Below are 15,854 nucleotides of genomic sequence, written 5' to 3' on the forward strand. Positions count from 1 at the left end.
GTAAAACTTGTACAAAAATTGTTTGGATATAGATTATTTGCCAAAATTATTTATTTTTATCATCAATATAGTTTTCAACCACCTCTTTATTTTATATACATCACATAAAAAAAAGTGTTACAATATTTTTTAAAAAATTATCGCAAATAATCTAATTATCCAAAAGGGGGATTTGGTGAACCAAAAAAGTTTGTTCAAACTAAGGGGGAAAAAGAATAAAAAAATGTGGCGTGGGCTGAATTAGCCAAAAAATTTTGTTCAAAATGACAACAGAAGAAAACCAAAGCAGTGCGGCTCTGTTCTTTTACTCTCCCGGTCTTTCCCGCTCACCTTGCCTCTCCGGTTACTGAACGGGAAATTTTCTGCTGCAATTCTTTGCAATAAAAGGTAGATTTTCTCATTTCTCTTCCTTTTTCTCCCTAATGTTTCCCCAAATCTTCATGCCCAATTTCCCATTTTTTTTGGCTGAAAATTTCTGGACGATTTTTTTTGGCAATTGTTCGAGTTATGGGTGCAATTATTTCTTTCTTTTTGGGGTTTTTTTTGAGTTGTGTGTGCAATTAAGTCCTGTACCCCAATTCAGATCATCAATTTTCTCGATTTTCTCTGTGAATTTTCTGTAATTAGTCGGTTGAGTATGTGGATTTATTTGTAGCAAACAACGTGTGGAATTTGATACTTCTTTATATACCGAGCTTGCAATTCAATTACTGCTGTTTATATGCAAATTACATGTGTACTTGTTTTTGGTTTTGCATTGACTTTTAGGAAACAAAAGCATAGCCCATCACAGGATAAAATGGATTATATTTAGTACAGATGGAGTGTGGAAAAAGGGGTTAAAAAACAGATTTAAGATTGGGTGCTAAGAATAGGAACATTTTGATTTTGCTGCTGTGATGTTGTCACGGTTTACATCTACTGATGACCCTGAAATTGTTGGTTAAGGTAATAGTTGACGGCTTTTTCATGTTCTGTGGCAAGAGCTGGTTGTCAGTGATGATAATGTTTCTTGTAGTGATATAGTCACTATACTCAAGGTTTCCCATTCCCCAAGAATTTTGTCTTGAAATTGACAAGGAACAGAGAAGATTCCTTTGGGTTTCTGTAGAAGACAAGAACAAGCTCCATCTTGTAAGCTGGAGTTATGTCACTCAGCCAAAGCACTGTGAAGGACTTGGCCTCAAACAATCAAGTCTCCTCAACAAAGTGGCAAACCTTCTTGAGATAAAAATACTTTAGAAACAGATGTCTTACTCTTTCCAGTGTCAGGGCTCTACAAACAAAACTTTTAGAAGAGGATCTCCAAATTTTCAATTGATGGAGTTGATGGAGTAGATGGAGAGTCAAAAATGGCCTCACTATTAGAATTTGGTTTGATAAATGGCTTCCTTCGGGTACTCTGAGAAGTCTCATGTAGGAGCCTCTAAATAAAGGAGAAGAAAACCTCCTAGTTGCTGATTTGTTTGGGGCTAATAACTCTTGGTGCTTGGACAAGCTTTCCTTCTCTCTCCCTCAACTTCTTTGCAGAATTTAACTTGGCCATATTATTTGTTGTACATTTGCTGTTCAACTTGTGGTTTTGCTCATTCCCTTTATCTAGAGATGTTAGTCTTGTTTTTGTTTTTCAGTTTTTGGTTATTTGTCAATCTTATTGATAGGTTGCAAGATTTGCTTTTCTTTAGTTTATCAACTCAAGATTGGAAGGAAAATAAACTAATTAGTTTTCTTAGGCAATTTGTAGTTTGCCTTTTGTTGAAATTTATTCTGGTTGGTAATGCCAACCTGGTTAGTTACCAGTGCCACTGGTAATGAAGCTATTTTTGAAGCTTGTCTTTGTGATGATGATGATCCTTAAAGAACATCAATCAAGCCATCAATCAAGCAAATTTCACAACTTTCTGGTTGTTTATTAGGGGATGTAGTTTGATATTGCCAACTTCAATGACATTTCTTCATGAAGTTTTCATGTTAGACTGGATATATATTTTGTCAATGTAGTCAACTTTACTTTTTTATTCCATTTGATAAACCATAGTTTGAACTCTGAAGATACTGTTTTGTTACAAATTAAAACTGGTATAATTGATGTCCTTTTGCTCATGTCTTTACATAAATCTTGCTTGTCCTTTTTCTTTTGCTAGAGTACGGTTCTTTCATTAAATTTTTGTTGATTTTGTTCTGACGGGATTGGCTTGAGTTATCAAGTTTAGTGAAAGTTAGTTTGATTTGGTTGGATTGAAAATAATAAAAAAATGGAACTACCACGCTATTGCACTTGTGGACCTTACTAGTATTATTGTGCTTAGATTATGTACAATCTGAGTCTCTAATGCTTAATCTCAATTAACTTTTTGTTATTCAATTAATCTTAGATAACTTTTTTTTGGGGTGTTCTTCCCTCTCTTTTTTTAGTTTATAAGATTTTATGTTTAATTTTTGTGATTCTAAGAGTTGCTGGTACAAAAATTAAATGGTATATGCTGTGTTAAGAAGATTCTAAGTATGAGATAATGGCTTGTTTATCTTATCATGGACAAGAAAGCATATACAATTCTCCAATCCTGATCGTTTTGAGTCCTTTATCTCTTGCGATTCTGCAGCCATTCCTACATTTTACAATTATATAGATTTCTGGCCCAACATATTTTAGTGTTCATGAATTCCTGTTGAATTTATTCATGAGCAATACATTTTTGGTGTACATAAAAAATGTAAGGCTGCATTACATGGTGATATATTATTTTCAAACTAATGACATTGCCATTGCTGTCCAATTAGTTAGTAAAACAAAAAATGACACTGTCATTTAGCAACTAGGCTGAAATTGTGGCTTCTCTTCATTGCTTAAAGATTTTGGTGCATCTTTATGTAACTTTTTTATATTTAATATCCCAATTTGAATAATTGGACATTTCTGGACAAGCCTGAAAATCACACTACGCAAATCGTGGTGTTCTCCTCCTAGTAACCAACAAGCTAAGAAAAAAAATAACTGAATAAATGCTTGAAAGCCCAATCTTGGGGACTAGCTATTTACTATGTACCTTTTTTTTACCTCCCCCCTCCTAGTTTTGGTTTTGTTATTTAATTTATTAAAAAAATAAAAATATTATTAATTTTTTTTTCTTATCCAAAATTATACAGCATTTTGGCAGGTGTGAATTATTATTGATTGTGTTGATGAATACAAGCGGCAGTGCTGCTGGTATGGCCACCTCAAGTTCAGGTGGAATTAGAATAGGAGGTGGAGGAATAGTAGCTGGTGGTGGCAGCTCTGACGGAGGAGGAGGAAGGAGGTCTTGGCCCTCAACAACATCGGTCTCCGCCTCTGGGAAGAGAATACAGCGGGAAATGGCGGAGCTGAATATGGACCCACCTCCTGACTGCTCCGCTGGCCCGAAAGGCGACAATCTCTACCACTGGGTTGCTACTCTCATTGGCCCCTCTGGTTTGCTTCCATTTCTTCACATTTTTTGCCTCTCGTTCTTTTTACATTCTACTCATTTACATTCAAATTTACAGCATGATTTTGGTTTTTCTATGGATTTTGGTGCGATTAAGTATTTTGAGCTCGTACAAGATTTCATCTTTTTGTGGGTTTTCTAATGTTTTGGTCAATGCTTGAGGGTTCTTTGAACTTCTTCAAGACGATTGGGAACTTTACTTGAACTGATGAAATTGTGCTCAAAACACAATTACTGCCCTACTACAATGACATTAAATATCCATGAATTTTTCTATTGCAAGGGCTTATTTTGGAAAATGTCATTGAATTATAGGGGTACTAGAATTTACTGTTAAGTATGAGGAATTTAACAAGCCAACTTGTAGTTCAATAAGGTGTGGAAAGGGACTTTTTTTTCCTGAAATTGAATGGACTTAAGTACACTGCCTATTCGTGTTTTATAGAATTTCTACATTGCTTATCAAGCTTTTCATTTCGGATGTATGTAATCCCTGATATTAGGACACCATGAAAATATGGCACAAATACTTGATGGAGTCAGTAAAGTTGGATAAGTTGCAATGATTGAGTTTACATGGGGCTCGTAGTTTCCATGTATCCTTATGTTGCACGCCCAAATTGATTAAGATACGAAAAAACTGCATAACTGAGGAGCTATAGGACTTTATGCCTTCCTTTGTGCTTTGTTTTGCACAATTTCAATCCTCTCCTTTGTGCTAAATGGCAAAGTTCTGAATTATGCCAAGAGATGATTGGGTGGCTTTCAATTAACTCCATGAGCTCTAACTACTGGGGCGAACTGAGAGAAGAAAAAGAAAATGTTAGGGGACAATGTGTTTGAATGTAAAGATTGGAGGTGCAAAGCTGCAAATTTTGAAAATTACGAGGGTGCCAAATGAATTTACTCAACTTTGCAATGTCTATTTCCAAGTGGGAAAATTAAGCCATGGTGTTTGAGCAGATAATACTTTAACTGAATATACTTCTTTCTTCTGTATTGAATATCCTTTCTTCTGTAGGTACACCATATCATGGTGGGATATTCTTTCTTGATATAACTTTTCCTAGTGATTATCCATTCAAGCCACCAAAGGTATGCTGATATCTACCAGAAATACTGAAGATCACTAATTCCTTTTTTTTTATTTAATTTCATTTTCACTATAAGCTAGAATTTTTTCTACATGGAAAAGATCTTCAAGATTGAATATGCGATATGATAGATTCTTTTCTTAAATCTGGGTTATATACCTAACTACATCACTTGTTTTCGGGAGTTGAACATTTGCAGTACATCAAAAATTCCTCAACAAAAAGATTATTAAGTTGACAAGTATATTTGCAAGTGTTTCTGCATATGATAGCTGAGTTGAATGTCTTGAAAATCATCTGATTTACCAAGCAACCATTTTAGATCTTGCATGCAATCTGCAGACCAAGAATGGAGTAAAATGCCACAATGCTTCTTTTCACCTTTATCCTTCAGATTGTTTGCATGAAATGTTGGCCCCTAGGGAATTGTAATATTGTCATGATTATGTTTCATGATGTTATCGAGCAGTAAATTTTATTTCAAAATGAGGACAGTTTGCTCAAGTTGTTTCAAAAGTTTTTGGAATACGTGTAAACCTAATCCTATCCATATTAGTTCAACTGGCTCAGATTCGTAAACTACGATTCAAATGCTGCGAAGTGTTACCCTTCTACATTTCACATGTGCCATTATTTTCAACTAAAATTTCCTGGTGCAAGTGATCACTGTGTGAACTGCAATAACTGCTATTTGACATTTCTACTATGCTTATGCTAACATCAGGATTGCAGGTAGTGTCCAAAACTCGCATCTACCACTGCAACATTGATTCTTCTGGCAATGTTAGTTTGGACATCTTGAAAGATAATTGGAGTCCAGCTCTGACAATCTCAAAGGTTCTTTGCGCGCTTATATCTATATTCACTAATCCTGACACCTGTATGTAAATCCCTCCACTTTGCCCTAGCTTATTCGCAAGGTCCAATGTATACGCTTCATCTTAAAAATAATATTGTGTTGAAATATTATATGTTGGTGGTTGCAGATAAACCCCTTGTTCCTGGTATTGCCCACTTGTACTTGACAGACAAATCCAAGCATGATGAGCTAGCAGCGGAGTGGACAATGAGATTCGCAAGGTGAAATGTGGTCTTTAAGCCCATAATATTTGGTATTAGGGAATACATTACTTTCTGCAGTCGAGAAAATGGAGCTCAAGTTTCGTCTTTAGAAGCTGTCTTCTTGCTCACATAGTTATCTGGTTCTGGATTTTTGTTTATTTAACTAGGTTTGACATTAGTTCTAATTGGGTGGAAACAGTCCACAGCGCTTATGTAGTAATAACTAGTTCAGCAAGTTCTTGGTTCTTCCATTATTACTTTGTTGATGAGTATGGCTAACAAGTAGTATTGATGTATATGTATGTAATAGCATGTAGTTGTGATCTTCCTCTTCAATGCTTGATTAAAGCATAATCTTGTCGCCGATTTGCTACACGTTATTTTTATCAGTGGGGTGTATAATTCTGAAAAAGTCGAAGTTCTTGGCAATGACAACTAATTCTAGGTTTTGCTTGATGGTTCTCATTGGAAGTCCTGGCTACTGAAAATAGGCCCTCCAAATTGGATAGGGTCACTTTCTGTATTTTAAACAAAACTTGTACTGGATACAACCATCGTACATGCTTCTGATTTACCGTTCTTGTGCCATACTATTAACGCTTCCCCTATTATTTTTTGCAATCTTTTGCAATACTAAGCAGTAAAATCAGTTCTACTTGGACGAAATGATTTTGCCGTATCCAGACTAATACCAATCCAAGCCATTTCATGAATAAAATGTGACTAATTAACCAACCAACAAAACTACTTGTTACAAATAACAACATCTTGTTGTTGCATCGAAATATATAAATGTTGACTAATCTGGCCAACATTGCACTTGGTAAAATGAAATAGTTGAATAATTGAAAAATGAGATTATTCAGGAATACACATTGAATGCTAAGATTGCGCATTAAATTTCGGGTAGTAGATCCATAATCAAAAAAGTGTTTGTGATTGTTACAAAAAAAATGAAATAAAAGATATGGTAGATCTAGGACAGTTATTGTATGAGGTTTACCCAATGCTAGATGCAGAGGCGCATAATAGATCGATATGAATATCATGAGTTGTCCCGTAATAAAACCAGTTGATAGAGCAGTTATTTGGCACATTTTGCATTGTCATCTTGTCCTAATTTTGGCTATTCATGGTGCTAAGAAATGAAATTTCACTCATAGTTGATATTTGTGTGACTTGTAGGTAGTTAGCATTAAAAATGATATCTTGAGGTAAATTTTCAGAAGACTTCTCATTTCAGGGCGTGGCCACGCCAGACAAGGTGGACGTTACCGAAAAACCGGACCCCGGTCCACGTGAACCTGAAGCGTGGGATCAGCGCCCCTTAGGCAAAAGCCTCCTCCTGGGAGGAATACTACTTACGGCGGCTATAAAAAAGAGGAAAAAAGGAAGATTCGGGGGATCACTTCTTTTAGCTTTAGTTTTACTTTTTGCAATTGTGGGGTTAGACGCTTTTCTTTTGTTTCTTCTACGGCTTTGGGTTAGACATTGGAGACTTTCTTCTTTTCCGTAGTTTTTGCTTTATGCGACTCTGACTCTTGAATTCGTTCCTTTCGCCTTTGACAATTCTCCGTTGGCTTTTGCTTTGTAATTGCGGCTCCAATACAAGACGAAGCCAGGTTTTTCGTTGATTGTTTCTTCGATTAATTCATCCTCCCCAATTTCTGGGCAATTGATTCTTGGGTAATTGTGCGGATGATATCAATTGAATCACGCGAAATTGATACGATGAGGAGCGGCTAATTTCCTCCTCTACTCAAAGGTTGACGCGAGGGCGCGGTCCATAATATCTATGAGATCTAATCGAATCTTCATTATTTCTTCCAATTTATTGCTATTCGTGCATTTCCTGAATTAATTGTTTATGGGTATTTTATTAATTGAATATCAACGGCCGGGTATTTGATTTAATTTAATAGCCTACTGCCACGTTAATTAAATAGAATCCGTAATTGTTCATTTAGTTAACACCTCGTGGCAATCACCATAATTGGCTTTATGATGGGGAAGCGTAAGATCTAGGTTAAATAAACCCTCTTAGCGTGTTTATTGGTTAGGGTTGGGTTCTTCTAGTTTTAATGCAGTTGGGTAATTAAATTCCTACGGTCGTACCTAAGATTGTTATCTGGTTAGAGAAGCAGTCAATGGTCGTACCTTGACTGTCGAAAAAGTAAGGAAGAACTGGTTGTCAGAGCTTGTTGATAACTATAACTAACCTAGTGATGAATGGATGAAATATCTTTGCATCGATGATCATTTAATTGGACCGTACCTGAGTAGTTGATCCTTTGGGTAGAATTTTGTTAATTGCTATTTTTAATAAATTGTACTTGTGGAGTTATCGTTTGAATTCTATTTATTTTATTTTATTTTCAGTTTCATCCTAATAATCATCCCCCATTTTATTGATTTGGAAAGAAATAATTTCCTACCCGCTCCCTGTGGAATCGACCCTACTTGCCATTGTATGCAAAATTAATATTTGTATAGACAAATCTGGTATATCGGATCAAGCAAACTCTTCGGGAACAGGGTGAATCAAGTAACTCATTGCACACCTAGAGTCCCTACTCTAGTACTCGGATTTGTTCTATAATTAATTGTGGTGGTAATTAGGACTTTTTAGTATTTATTATTGCACAGGTTCGGCACTTGTCACCAGTTGTTGCTGATACCTTCTTCTCGGTTCCTTCTTCCATAACCCGAGCTCGGAGAAGGAAGAGATAAGAGGGCCCTATGAAGAATGTGGTTAGAAATCCATAATAGAGTCTAACCACAACGACCAAATTGATTATCTTCATGCATAAGGATACTAGATTACCTAATAGAAAAGATTGAAAAATCATCACAAACCTCCCTTATTTCTTTTCTATTGCAATTTTTGGATTATTATATGATGATTTTTTAACTTTCCATATATAGAAAAGAAATATAGACTAGAAACGACATCTGTTATGTCAATGACACCAAAGGGATATTAAATGAATGGAATTGGGGTATGGATGGAATATAATGAAATAGAGCCACATTGAGTTTCCCTCTGAAATGAGGTATGGAAGGGAGCCACTACGAAGAAGTTCCGGGGGTTACGAAGGAAGTTTCTAGCTCATATTGGTCATGGGTTGAGAACAGGAATTGAACTCTATGAGATCTAATCTCTCATTGTTCCTCAGTAGCTCAGTGGTAGAGCAGTCGGCTGTTAACCGATTGGTCGTAGGTTCGAATCCTACTTGGGAAGATTTGATTTATTCTGAATTCTTTAATTCAGAATAAAGGGGCTCGCTTTGTCCGTTAAGAGTAGGTAACCCGTTCCTTGTCTTTGCATTCTATCTCATCGTATCACATTCTGCGAGATTTGAAAATCACCATTAATACCTCGGTGTAGGTCCGGGATAATCCTTTGTTTCATAGCCCTGGGGCTATTTACAACTAGACAATTAAGAATTCTAAGATGTACTAGTACTAGCACTACATCTTTGATGCAGTCATCGATTCTCCCAAGAGGTCACAATTGTCGCGAGATATAAGAAGGCTTTTTTGTTCTGCTACTAATACTTGTACTTGCTTTGCTATTCTGCCCAAGCCAAGCCTGGCTGACGAAGATTTACGGAACGTAAAACAAAAAAATAGGTTGATGGGGTCGGGGCATATTATGTGTAATGATTCCACCTATAGGTGGCAAACCAACCCACTTAACTAAATTTACCCATACCCGCCCATGAATAGATGGGTTTGGGTATCTTAAATTTGTGTATATGGATATAAATGGGTTACCCAATAATACCCATTTATTAAATGGGTATTATTGGGTAACTCATTAAATCCAATTAACCCATTTAGAATTCTCTTCCCCCACCCATTTTTTTTTTTCAAAATTTTCATTTTGTCATGATATTAACTACTTTTGTTTCATTATTATTATTATTTGTTGGTTTTATCTTATTATTTTATTTTATCTTAGTTTGTTAACTTGTTCATTTGTCTGCATTACCAATTTATGATAAATTTTAGACTCTTTTCTTATCTTTCTAAAATGAAATTTTAAATTTATATATGAAAATAATGTTAAGGATTCAAAATTTTTGGTTTAAGTTTTATATTAACTTTTATAGTACTTAGTTCAAATTTTTATATTCTTATTATTCAATTATTAAATAATATGTAAATTTGCTTCATAAAGTATAAATGAAAAAAAATTGATAATTAGGCTTATTGAGCATTACAAGTAAATATTTAAAACTAATGATGGATACAAAGAGCGGTATAAATTGATAACTTAGTTTGCAAAAATGAATTTAAGTGAGTTTACAAAAAATTAAAATAAATGGGTTATAAATGGGTAATTGGGTTACCCAATTCATTTTTTGACTTATCCATTTATACCCATCTAATTAGATGGGTATAAATGGGTTGACTCACTTATACCCATTACCTATTTTACCCAACCCAAACCCGCCCAAATCACCCATTTTGACACCTCTAATTCCACCGTTCACAAAATAAAAAGAAAAGCCATTCCATTTCGACAAAAGACCGACACCCAAGTTCCATAGCTTTTGGTCCGCTATCCCCACCATTCTACCCCCAGAAGGAAGGGTACTTCCCCTTTGGGCCCGTTGTGGGCGAGGAGGGATTCGAATCCCCGACACCGTGGTTCGTAGCCACGTGCTCTAATCCTCTGAGCTACAGGCCCCACCTCGTCTCCACTGGATATGTTACCGGGAGTACCCTCAAAAAAGGGACTCCTCTCCCCAGCCATTTCGGGTTAAAAAGATGTGAAAGCACGTTTATCTCTATAAGAACGATGCGTTCCGAGGTGTGAAGTGGGAGATAAAGGATGTCATAATTGGGGTTTTGAATAAGACGACCTTTTTCTTTTTCATTTTTCGTTTTCATATATTGAAAAAGTAATAAGAATGAGAGGTCTTAAACTTTTTATCATCCTGGCGTCGGGCTATTTTTCCGCAGGACCTCCCCTACAGTATTGTCACCGCAGTAGAGTTTAACCACCAAGTTCGGGATGGATTGGTGTGGTTCCTCTACGCCTAGGACACCAGAATATCGAATCCTGAACGAAGAAAGGCATGAGAGAAAAGTATATTGGCTAGTGATTATGAGGTCCCAATTTTGATTGGGGGGGACACCAAAGGCATCTGCCCTTCCATCCCTTAGATAGAGAGGGAGGGCGGAGCTTTTGATTTTTTTCATGTTGTCAAAGAGTTGAACAATGTTTTTTCATGTTGTCAAAGATTTGAACAAATTTCAGGGAAGGGTGGAAGAGGTGGAACTGAGGGCACTAACGGAAGTAGACATGAGCCTAGATGCTGCTGGGGAAAATTTTGTAATCGGCTTGGACTCAGTGGAGGAGATGGAGGCTTGTCCTTTAGTATGATTGGAGGTTTTGCTTGGGTATGGAGTCTGATCAGGGAAGGCTGAATGGCCTAAGCTCTTAAGCTGCTACCATTGTCTTATTTCCTTTAACTGATGCTGAATAATCTACTAGAAGAGTAGAGGTGTTGTAAAAAAAAAGTTCAAAAGAAATCTAAGGGAAACGCTCATAACTCATGACCCTTATATTCTAATTTTGATTAAGACCACGGCTTGAAGTATAAAGCAGATTGGACCTTTGAGAGCATTTCATTTCTCAAATTTAGCCAGTGCTGAAGCGGTTGGCTTCTCCGGTGGGATTTGGATACTGTGGGATCGGTATCTGATTTAGCTAGAGGTGCTATTCGTGAACAAGCGATAAACGCGATAGGTAGAGTGAAGGGAGGAACGGATTGGCTCATTTTTGCAGCGTATGCTTCAATTGACGAGGCATTTAGAAGAAAGCCATGGAAATATCTAGGCCACGTTGGATTTCAAATGAGTTTGTCGTGGCTGATATTGGGATATTTTAATAATATTTTGACTGGGGATGCAAAGTTGGGAGGCGGGGTTGATACAACATGTACTGATGAACCTAGCCAATCTATATAAATGGATTGATTTGGTGGTTTTCGGCCCAGTGCACACTTGGAATAATCGGAGGAAAAGAAAAGCAAATTTAAATAAGAGACTTTAAAGGGTTTTTTTTAAGAGGTGGCAATTTGTCCCAAGTCCCAATGGATTACTCATGCCCATGGAGACTTTGGGCGGGATGAGTACTGGAATTTGATATTGGGTTTAAAATGGGACAAATCCCAATTGTACCCATTAATTGATGAAAAATTTTGGGAAATACTTGGGTACCTATTGGGCTCAAATAGCAAGGATTCAAAAATTATCTTTAACAATTTTTATAGTCATACCAGTGAATATAATCTAGTAGTCTTCCTAATCATTATCCACAAGAATTTCTAGCATTTCAGTCAGTTTAGACCTGTCATCCTTGGACAATGATGAGGATAAATATTCAACACCCTAAGTATCTTAGCCATTTTGATATATGTTGAAATATGACTGTATATCTATCTTTTCCTTTATTTGTTAATCCAATTTTTGGTGGGAATTCTGAGTATAAAGCACTTGGATATTTATTTAATAAAACTAAAATAAATTTAATAAATAAAAAATATTAAAATTATATAAAAATAAAAAATGAATTAAAGGAAAAAATATGTAGAAAATAGATTTGGATATTGGGCGGGATCAATCTAAACCCATCCCAAAATGATCCCACCCAAGTTAGTCCCAAAACACATATGGGTAAGGTTGGGCGCAAATCCATATGACTCGATTCCATCTCAAACCCAAGTAAATCCGGTCTATCCCGCCCATTTTGCCACCTCTAGTTTTTTTGCAATGACCGATGGAGTATGGTTTACCCCAATGCTACAGTTCAACCCCATTCAGATCATTATCCCCTTTTGGTAACATTTTGAGGATGTCTCGGGGAATGGTGAAGAGGGTACTAGACCTTTTTGCTTTCAACTAGCACGGTTCACAAAATCTACGTTTTTGCTTTCGCCAATGAAAATTTTTAAGAGAATCCATCTTGACTAATTTCTCTAGAAATTGCTTTTGCCAATTTATTTAACTTCTTGAATTATCCTTCACCTAGTTTCATTGAGAAAAGATAAGAAACAAGTAAATAATCTCAATGAAGTTATTCATTATTTTCGTGAGAATAAGATTAGTATTTAAGAATTTAGATCTATTTGAAGCAAATTTTTATTACTCAACAATTATCAAATCATTCACAATTGATGGCCAAACAATTATAAAGTATAAGCACAAGTTCTCAAACTAACAAATCATGAGAAAGGATAATCATTTCCCAACTACTTCAAATTAAAACTATAACAAGTTCATCTTCACTCTAGAATATGAAAAAGTTTAGCTAGACATCATATTAAAAATATCTAAACATGAAACAAACTTATAACAAAGTATAACAAATAAGAACAAGAGACAAAGTTTAGGAAGAAGAATTCTTATTCAATGTCTTGAAGGTTGAATCCTTGAAATCTTTCATAAGTTGATCTCTCAAATAATTTTGATATAAGAGTGTTTTCACCTTTCTCTCAAAGCTTTTAAACTAAGAAAGAAACTTTCAATATGAAGCTAGAACTAAATTACCTCTGTCTCTACTTCTACTTTACTTCACACTACAAGATGCTATATGGTGCTTCAAGATGCTCAAATTAATGAGATACAAGAGATATTTATAAATGTTTTTTGAATGAGAAAATGTGCTCATTATGTGGTCATAAAGTTGTTTTCAACTTTTCCAACTCAAGTTTAGCGAGTTTCAGTCGTATTTTATCAAAAAAATTGATCCACAAAACAGTGTGAAACGAGTGCAAGTTGCAGAATCAACTTGCAGAAGCTTCTCAGGGATCCACGATCTCGCGGTTCTTCATGTTCTTCAGTTTTGCACTTTTAGCTCAAATCTGAACTTTGCTCTGCTTTTTAGACCAATTTCAACTGCAATTTTGTTGATGATGAAAGTCAAATTATGTCTTGTGCAAAACATGAAATGTAGCCCTTTGAATTAGCTTTCCAATGCATCAACAATAATCTCATTTGGATCTCTGTAGGTTAAGAAATTATCAAAATACCCCTAACTAGTCAATGCCCTATTTCAACTTTCGACAGAAATTTTGGGCAACTGTATTTTGACTTTTTGACTAGGAAAATCAATGATCTTTGTAACGACCCCACCTCCCCCTAAGGCGTACCAAAGGGTTTGGTGGACCGCCTGCCCAGGTCTCGTCAGGACTCACTCATTCGTACCTCACACATTCATCCATAGGCAAAAAAAAAAAAAAAAAACATCGCAATTCAACTTAAAATATACATCGATGCACAAATCAAGATATAAAGCTTCTATACACCCAAAATATTTCAAAGTATATACAATCCAATTACAAGTCATCCTAATCGAGTGATAGTGCGAGTACAAGTCAAAAGTCAAAACATCTAGTCTATGCTAGTCTGTACACGTCTCACGCCCCCGCTCATACCTCTGTAAGAAAAACAAAACTAAAGGAGTGAACTAAAATTCAGTGAAGTTCCAAATATCAAATTGTCCATCAAAGAAAGCAAAAGTAGCATAATAGTGAAATAACGAGTAAAACAAGTCAAGAAATGAGTCACAACACTTCATATAGCCAAACAATAAATTTTTCCGCATTTCATATATAAGGATACAGTTGCTCATATATCGGCTCCACCATAACTTGATCGATTGGTAGTTGATACTCCGTCAACTTTCAAGTAAGAAATGAATCCAGTAGAACACCACTTAACTCCAATCTCCGTCCACCGATCAAACCCCTTACCGGGCCGAACTCTACAATAAACATTGGTGGTAATACTCGAGTATACCGATTAGTCGAAGAGATAACACTCCACTCGACATCAATAACTACCCAGGGTTGGTTATCTAATCGACCAGACCCTTACCGGCTCGACTCGACTAACTAGCCACAGGGTTTCTGGAATTTCAGTTAAGATACAATTCACATACATGTATAGCAAGTCAATTGCAATCGATGAACAAGAACAAATCATATTAGGGTAAGTGCGATAAAGTATACTCTTGCCCTATCAATTCACTCATATATATCATGTAATCACATTGGACAAGTGTTACACACAAATGTCAGGTTCAATTAGATATTTGGAAGCACTCACCAAATTGTAGTGCCTCAGTGATCACGTCGGGGTTGTACTCCGGGTTTGGAGTCCAAATCTGCGATAAAACTTTATTTTAGAACTTTGAAAAGTAACTAAGGTTCGGAACTTAAATGTTTCGTTCAATAAGAACCAAGTAATTGAAATTCGTTTGGAAAATATTCGTGAAACACTTGCTTGCTTTTCAAACTATGAAATTTTGTAACATTTATATTTGGAAATACCATTTGAGTCGAAAGTACGAGGATAACGTATTCCTAGTAGTCATGATTTCATTTACCAAGGGTACAAGTTCGGCCAAGTTCTAACTTATATAACTTGATAAAGAAAACTCGAATATCCTAGATGGTTCAAGTGGTACTCGCTCTCAAGCCCTACTCAAGTCGCAAGTGTCTCTTCCTAATCCCCGAGTGTAAATTTGGGCAGCACGCCCTTTGAATTTACCTATGTTCCAGCCATTTATGGTTTCATTCTTTTCCTCAATCAGTCCCAAAGTCACACACAAAATCATTTCATTTCAATAGCTGTTCAATAGGTTCAAAGTCATACAAGTACAAAATCAAGTTAGGAACATGTGTGGAAATGAAGTTTGAGTCAAGAAACAAAAAACAGATTTGACGTTATTTTGCGTAACGGACACAATCGAGGCTACGCTTATCGGATCGGGGTGCAAGTTATACTGTTTCGAAGCTAAGATAAAGACCTACAACTTTGATGAAAACCACTCAATCCAGTTTGTAGTGTAGTTAGGTCAAAACTTCAATGTACAAAACCAGAATCTCTCAAACAGGTTAGCTAACCGCACTATGGTTAAATGACAATAACTCAGGCTACTGAAGTCCGATTAAGGCGTTTTCAGGGTCGTTGGAAAGCTAAAACATAGCACTACAACTTCTGTGTTTTGGCCAAATGCTAATTCCGTACGGATCAGGGTGAACAGACACGGTTAGATTGGTAAAATGTCAAAACTGTCCCTCGCGTTCTACCTAAGGTAGAGTAACCATTTCAACTTTTTATTTATAATTAGAATTAATTTTTCCTACACTAACAGTATATACACCGTCAGCATCGAATGAATAACAACTATGTAAAATTTGAATTTGAAATC

At 36.0% G+C, this 15,854-nt stretch overlaps 1 protein-coding gene and 1 non-coding gene across 3 annotated transcripts; both read left to right on the forward strand.

Moving 5' to 3' along the window:
• The first annotated feature begins 232 nt into the window (after positions 1-232).
• LOC113722671 (constitutive photomorphogenesis protein 10-like) lies at positions 233-5,989 on the forward strand. 2 transcript variants are annotated; one of them, XM_027245930.2, is made up of 5 exons: positions 233-387; positions 3,148-3,451; positions 4,489-4,562; positions 5,294-5,441; positions 5,548-5,989. In XM_027245930.2, the coding sequence occupies exons 2-5, from the start codon at positions 3,184-3,186 to the stop codon at positions 5,643-5,645; spliced, it is 588 nt and encodes a 195-aa protein (XP_027101731.1). In that variant the 5' UTR covers positions 233-387; positions 3,148-3,183; the 3' UTR covers positions 5,646-5,989. The 2 variants fall into 2 exon arrangements, with proteins under 2 accessions (XP_027101731.1, XP_027101732.1); XM_027245931.2 differs by having other exon boundaries at positions 5,294-5,398.
• A 2,803-nt stretch (positions 5,990-8,792) lies between these two features.
• On the forward strand, positions 8,793-8,864 carry TRNAN-GUU (transfer RNA asparagine (anticodon GUU)). Its single transcript has one exon. It is a non-coding gene; the product is annotated as a tRNA-Asn (tRNA).
• Positions 8,865-15,854: the final 6,990 nt, after the last annotated feature.

Source organism: Coffea arabica, chromosome 5e (genome assembly GCF_036785885.1).
Source record: "Coffea arabica cultivar ET-39 chromosome 5e, Coffea Arabica ET-39 HiFi, whole genome shotgun sequence".
In the NCBI taxonomy this organism is placed as follows: Eukaryota; Viridiplantae; Streptophyta; class Magnoliopsida; order Gentianales; family Rubiaceae; genus Coffea; species Coffea arabica.